Here is a 5,236-nt window from a genome sequence, read left to right as displayed (position 1 = left end):
AGCAGGAGCACCTTTGCTGTAGAGGCAGCTCCTGACATTGCTAGTGTCTTTACCACTACATTCTTTATAAGTGAAGGGAACATAGTAGCATGTTTGAGAAGACAAGTCAGACAAGCCTCATTAGTGTCAAATGTGCAAAAAAAAGTGCCCCAGCGTAGATGCATGTCTGCTACCTATAAAACCTAGTAGTCATTTCTTGGAAGAGGTTTCAAAACCGTTAGTCACTAAATGAAAATGTTGGTCTTAGTCACTCTGGTCTCTATTTCCTGATCTGCAAAAATAGGGGTATTACACCTTTCTCTGCCTGCCTCCAACTATTTCAGTCCTCAGCTCTGAGGGAAGGCTGGTCTTTTATGGTGTGCAGGTATGGCACCCACTGGGCCTTGTATGTGCTATCACAATACCACCAATATATCACCTTACCCCTCCCCTTGGTGTTTTGAATATTCCTGTCAAGGAGGCGTGACAGAAGCCAACACTAAGAATACAAATTGTCTACGGGAATCTATTAGTCAAGCATCAGACGCTCTCAGCAGGACAGTTAGTCACTAATACGCCTCTTTGTTGGGGGTTCATTATTGCCACAAGCGTTCATCACAATCAATTTTCCTGCCATTAATGTGCCCCTGCCTACACTGCCAGTGCCGCTTTGTAATTAAGCGTAGACTGGAGTTATCGGAGGAGATCTAATAGGGCTTTGCGTTGTTCTTTACGATGCTGAGACACGGGGGTGGGGAGGCAGTGTAGGGAGAGGGGGGCAGAATCTGAAGGGCTCTAGTATTTGAAGCAAAGGTTGTACACACAGGGCCAGATCTTGAGCTGGTCTGAAGCTGTAGGCTGTCATAATGTCTTCATAATGATGGAGAGATGCCTGTGTTCTCGAGTCTGAAGCCATCTTGTTTACAGGATGATAACATATAAAGTACAGGGTTGGGAGCTGGTTCCTGCCAAAGCTGCAACTCTTCCAGATGAGATCAGGCTAATGATGTTACTCTGCACTTGCACTACAAAAGCTGCCTGGATGTAGCCCAAACCCCACTTTTCCCAAGCCAGTGGGGAGTTGGTACTGTACCTGCTCAGGGTAAGGAAGTACATGGGCCTCTGGAGGGCACTTCTCTTTTCTGGTCCCCTGGGCTAGTTCAACTTGTTTCTCCCCACCATGCTTATGAGATTCTTCCCTTGCTGGGAAGATCTGTTCTCTTCTCTCTTCTCTGCTAGATGGGAAAGGAAGGAGATTATTGCAGCCGTGCCTTGATTTCCTAACCGCTAATCAGTGCTAGGCACTGTACATGCAAAAGCAGAGTTTCTCTCCCAGCAACTTACCTCAAAACCAATAAGGCAAAGGGTAGGATGGGAAACCAAGCCATGATGAAGGCAGAAGGAACTTTACCAAGGTCACCTAACAGATTGGTGGTGGAGCCAGTGTTCTTACTACCAATCTAGTGCCTGCCCACCCTCTGTTGGATCGCGTCATCTGTTTGAAGGTTAAAACCACCCTGTCCTGGCAAAAAATTATTTGAAGGCTCATAAACACCCAGATGTTATACGATTTCAAAGAGATCACAAATGTCCTCAGCTCTGGAGTAATTGCACAGCATTGCCTGAGCATGAAGTTTGCTCTGAGAACCCTCAGGAAGCTGGAGTAGCTGGACAGGTTTATAACCATTTGTTACTCTTATTGCCTAGAAGCTGGAGTGGGGACCACTATGCATGCACATGCATGTGCATGCCCAATGGCAAATGGTGAAGCAGAGAATGTTTGTCAGCTCCCACACAAGCAGGAAGGAAATGTGAACAGAGTTGCGGTCCCACTTGCAGCACAGCTCTCTGCCTTGTGTATCAAAGGAGAAGACTCCTGTCATTGGCTGTGTTGCAAGCAACACTGAACTGCCAGGGCTTTGGGAGACATGCAAAGTGCTGGTTCTGTTTATGCCACTGCTGAAGATTGCCTTAAAAGTATCTGCTGTTTGAATGATAGTTCTCCCAGGAGAATTGAGCTGCTAGGGTCTTCTCAGAGAGGGTGCCTGTTTAGCTCTTGAACAGGATCAGTCTAGGTTACTGAGGCCATTCCCCCACTGTTGCTGGCAACCACTTCATGTAACCTTTTTGTAAAACTGATCATATACATACTCCATGTTAAAGCTAGAAGTATTTTTTTGTTTTTCCTTTTACTGACACTGTGGTTAGGGGAATGCTATTCCACAAACTCACAACTCCTGAGGCTTAGCAGATACCATAGCCATCATACATGCTCCATAAAATGTAAGTTTAGCACAGCCAGTAGCATGATGCTCAGAGGCAATTGTTCAACAATACTGGTACTGAGTATTATTCAACAATACTCAGTCAGTACTGGCTGGTCTCCGTTAGCTATAAGGCTCTAAGGCCGTGGCTGTGAGCAGAGACAATCAGATCAGGGTGCGGGGCCCTGCCTCTGGATGCAAGGAAGCCGGTGGCAGATTTGGCAGCGGGTTGGGGGAGGTGGTGGCGGCAAGTGGCCGGATGCACCGATTTCAGCGGTGGGAAACTGTGTGCAGAGCAGCCAGACGTGGAGCCAGTGGCAGCGCCGTGCCACTCCACCCTGCTCTGCAGGGCCCCCCAAAGCGCAGGGCCCAGGGCAGTCGCCGCCATTCACCACCCCCTAGGGACAGCCCTGGCTGTGAGTGACCTGGGAAAATTAATGCTGGCATAGAAAGGTGGTATGCTGACTTCCAGGCCAGGATACTTCCCTAAGCCACTGACCTCCAACCCACAGCTTGTGGGAAGAACTACAGGATATCAAGTTAAAATCCCCTCTCCTTGTCAGGAGACAGTGTGGAAGAACAATGTACCACACCAAAAATGGGAGCAGGAGGCCATCAGGACCTACCAGCCAGTACAGGGGAAATATATTCTGTTGCAGGTAGGAGTGAGCAAGTAAACAAACAAAAAAAAAGCAGAAACTGAGTTGATTTCTCAAAAGTCTATTCCTTGTACAGAATGAAGAGGGATTTAAGGTGCTGTGGGTGGAACAAGATACAATGGATAAAAAACCCACAGAAGAAAGAATTTCTGTGGCTGGGACAGGAGTGTGATTAAAACCATAGTCCTGTATATGGCTCTAGTATGATGCTGTCCACATTGCATGTTATTTTCTCAGTATTGTGGACTGGCCAGCAAAGGTCAGGAATCCCTGCCGTCAGCCAAAAAGCTTTGGATGCGAGAGCTCCTCTGAACTGCAGGATTTTGGATGTGCACGCACAGCATGCAAGTAGTGCTAGGAAGGCCAGGAGGATGTGGGGGAGGTGAAGAAAGGAGGGCTTATCTCCTGCACCGCTCATGTTAGTACCTGTCAGACCCCTCTGGGGTCAGTTGCTGCTGATCTTCATGAGACTGTAGTTTGGCTTCCCCCAGGGTGCTCCACTGAGGCAAGCTAAGGGTTCCCAGCAGCTTTGCTTTGGTGCCTTTGGCTTCTTCTAGGTCCTGGTGGGGTGGAGTGAAAGAGACTAACACATGTGCATGCATGCACACGTGCCTCTGAATTTGTGGGGCTAACATCTGAGAGAACAAATGCATCCAAGGATTGAGCGTGCCCAGTTGTTCAGCTCTGTCAAGCTCCCTGTGAGCATTGGTCAGTGCTCGATAATCCACAGAAAGAGAAAACTTCCCAAATTTGTGCATAGAATAAGAGAGCTCAGGAGTCTTGTCATTCAAGACTACTCCACTGTCATCACTAGACTACTTTTCTTCCCATGCTCTTGACTAGAGCACATTTCCCTCCACAGCAGGGACTGGGACCCAGTTCTGACCCCTGGATCACCTCCCACACACACCTGCCTCAACATCATTCTAATCTCTACCTTCCACTCTGACACAAATAGAGATCCCAATGGTCTCTGATGACCAGGAGACTTTGGGATTACATCTCCCCTAAAAAAAAAGGCATCAAGTACCTCCAGGAGCATTCTCTCTCCCATTACAGTGCTGGGGGACCAGGGTTAGCACCAGCTTTGGAGGGAACACACACCCTACTCTGTCCTGGCTCTACTCTTTACAGCCTGTCTACAAGTACCATATTGGGGCACAGGGTCAGCACCGATTGGAAAAAAGGAGAATATTCCCTACTGAGCTCTTTGTTAGTTGTTCAGGATGCAAATCATGGGGGCTTCTTGAAAGCATCTTGCCCAGTTCTCCATTTACTTTTGAGAGCTCTCTCTAATCTTTATCTATCCCAGCAGCCAGCCAGCAGGATGTCAGCCTAAGACACCATGTTCGCAGGTCATGGTGGCAATCTGTCCACTCAGTCACACATACTTAAGAGATCAGAAGGCTGGATCACTGCTTCTCGACCCACATAGGTCTTCCACACTCACCTGTTCCTCTGCTATGGCCATGGAATCTACTGGGTCCATCACTGTGCTCTTCTTGACAGGTGACAGGGCCAACACATGAGCTCCTGAGCTTTGCAGCATTCCACACAGTGGGCTGGGGAGGTAAGGTTCATCAGTCCCTGTCCGCTGCAGGAGAAGTGGCATAGAGAAGTAATTTATTTGTATGCAGTTTGGCACCAAGTCCCACAATCCTGAATCCCTTTCCTTAACAACCATTCTCCCTGGGGATCTGTGCTTCTAAACTTCAGGTCCTCAGGAATTACAAAGTAGTGAAGGCTGCAAATGCTAATTTTGCCTTTTCTCAAGTGCTTGGAGATCTATGGATTAAAGTCCCATGTGGAACAGATATTACTGGTTCTCATATGGACCCACAGGGCATTTTTTTACCATGGGAAAATGATTTTGAGTAGAATAGGGAGTTACCTAACATGGTTCTTTCATTAAATATTTTATATTGCATCTCCCAACACCACACTGAAGCACTCCAGGATTCCTAATGCATTAGGAAAATTGTGCCCTGTGCTTTGTGGTTCTCCTCATCTATGGAGAGAGACAATTATTTCTTCCCTGAGAGATTCTGAAATGTCTGTGTCTGAGCAGCAGGCAGAGCGAAATGCAGTGACAGTAGAATTGTAGCTAGTAAACTTTGTATGTGTATACCAAGGAGGTTTCAGGTAGATGCTTCCCTTACAGTCGTTCACCAGGGCTTAGCTTTGCACTTGGTGCTCAGAATCTCACTTAGGTCTTTAATTGATTGTAATAATAATCCCTAGGATAAGAGTGGTTTGTAAATGCTAATTGCTTAAGCCTAATGAGATGGGGAAGGGATAGATAGGATTGCTTTACTCACCAGTGAAATACAATCA

The 5,236-nt window shown here is 47.2% G+C and overlaps 1 protein-coding gene across 1 annotated transcript in view; it reads right to left on the bottom strand.

Annotated features, from left to right (window-relative positions):
* CCDC155 (coiled-coil domain containing 155) overlaps positions 1-5,236 on the bottom strand; it is a 27,998-nt gene that overhangs the window by 5,275 nt on the left and 17,487 nt on the right. The window contains exons 14-16 of the mRNA XM_025196527.1: positions 4,353-4,496; positions 3,329-3,462; positions 1,073-1,214 (exon numbers count right to left, since the gene is read on the bottom strand). Coding sequence (XP_025052312.1) covers positions 1,073-1,214; positions 3,329-3,462; positions 4,353-4,496 — 420 coding nt within the window. The remainder of the gene's footprint in view (positions 1-1,072; positions 1,215-3,328; positions 3,463-4,352; positions 4,497-5,236) is intronic.

Source organism: Alligator sinensis, unplaced genomic scaffold (genome assembly GCF_000455745.1).
Source record: "Alligator sinensis unplaced genomic scaffold, ASM45574v1 scaffold647_2, whole genome shotgun sequence".
In the NCBI taxonomy this organism is placed as follows: domain Eukaryota; kingdom Metazoa; phylum Chordata; order Crocodylia; family Alligatoridae; genus Alligator; species Alligator sinensis.
Note: the sequence above shows the minus strand (reverse complement) of the source record. Positions and strands in the feature narration are given on the sequence as shown.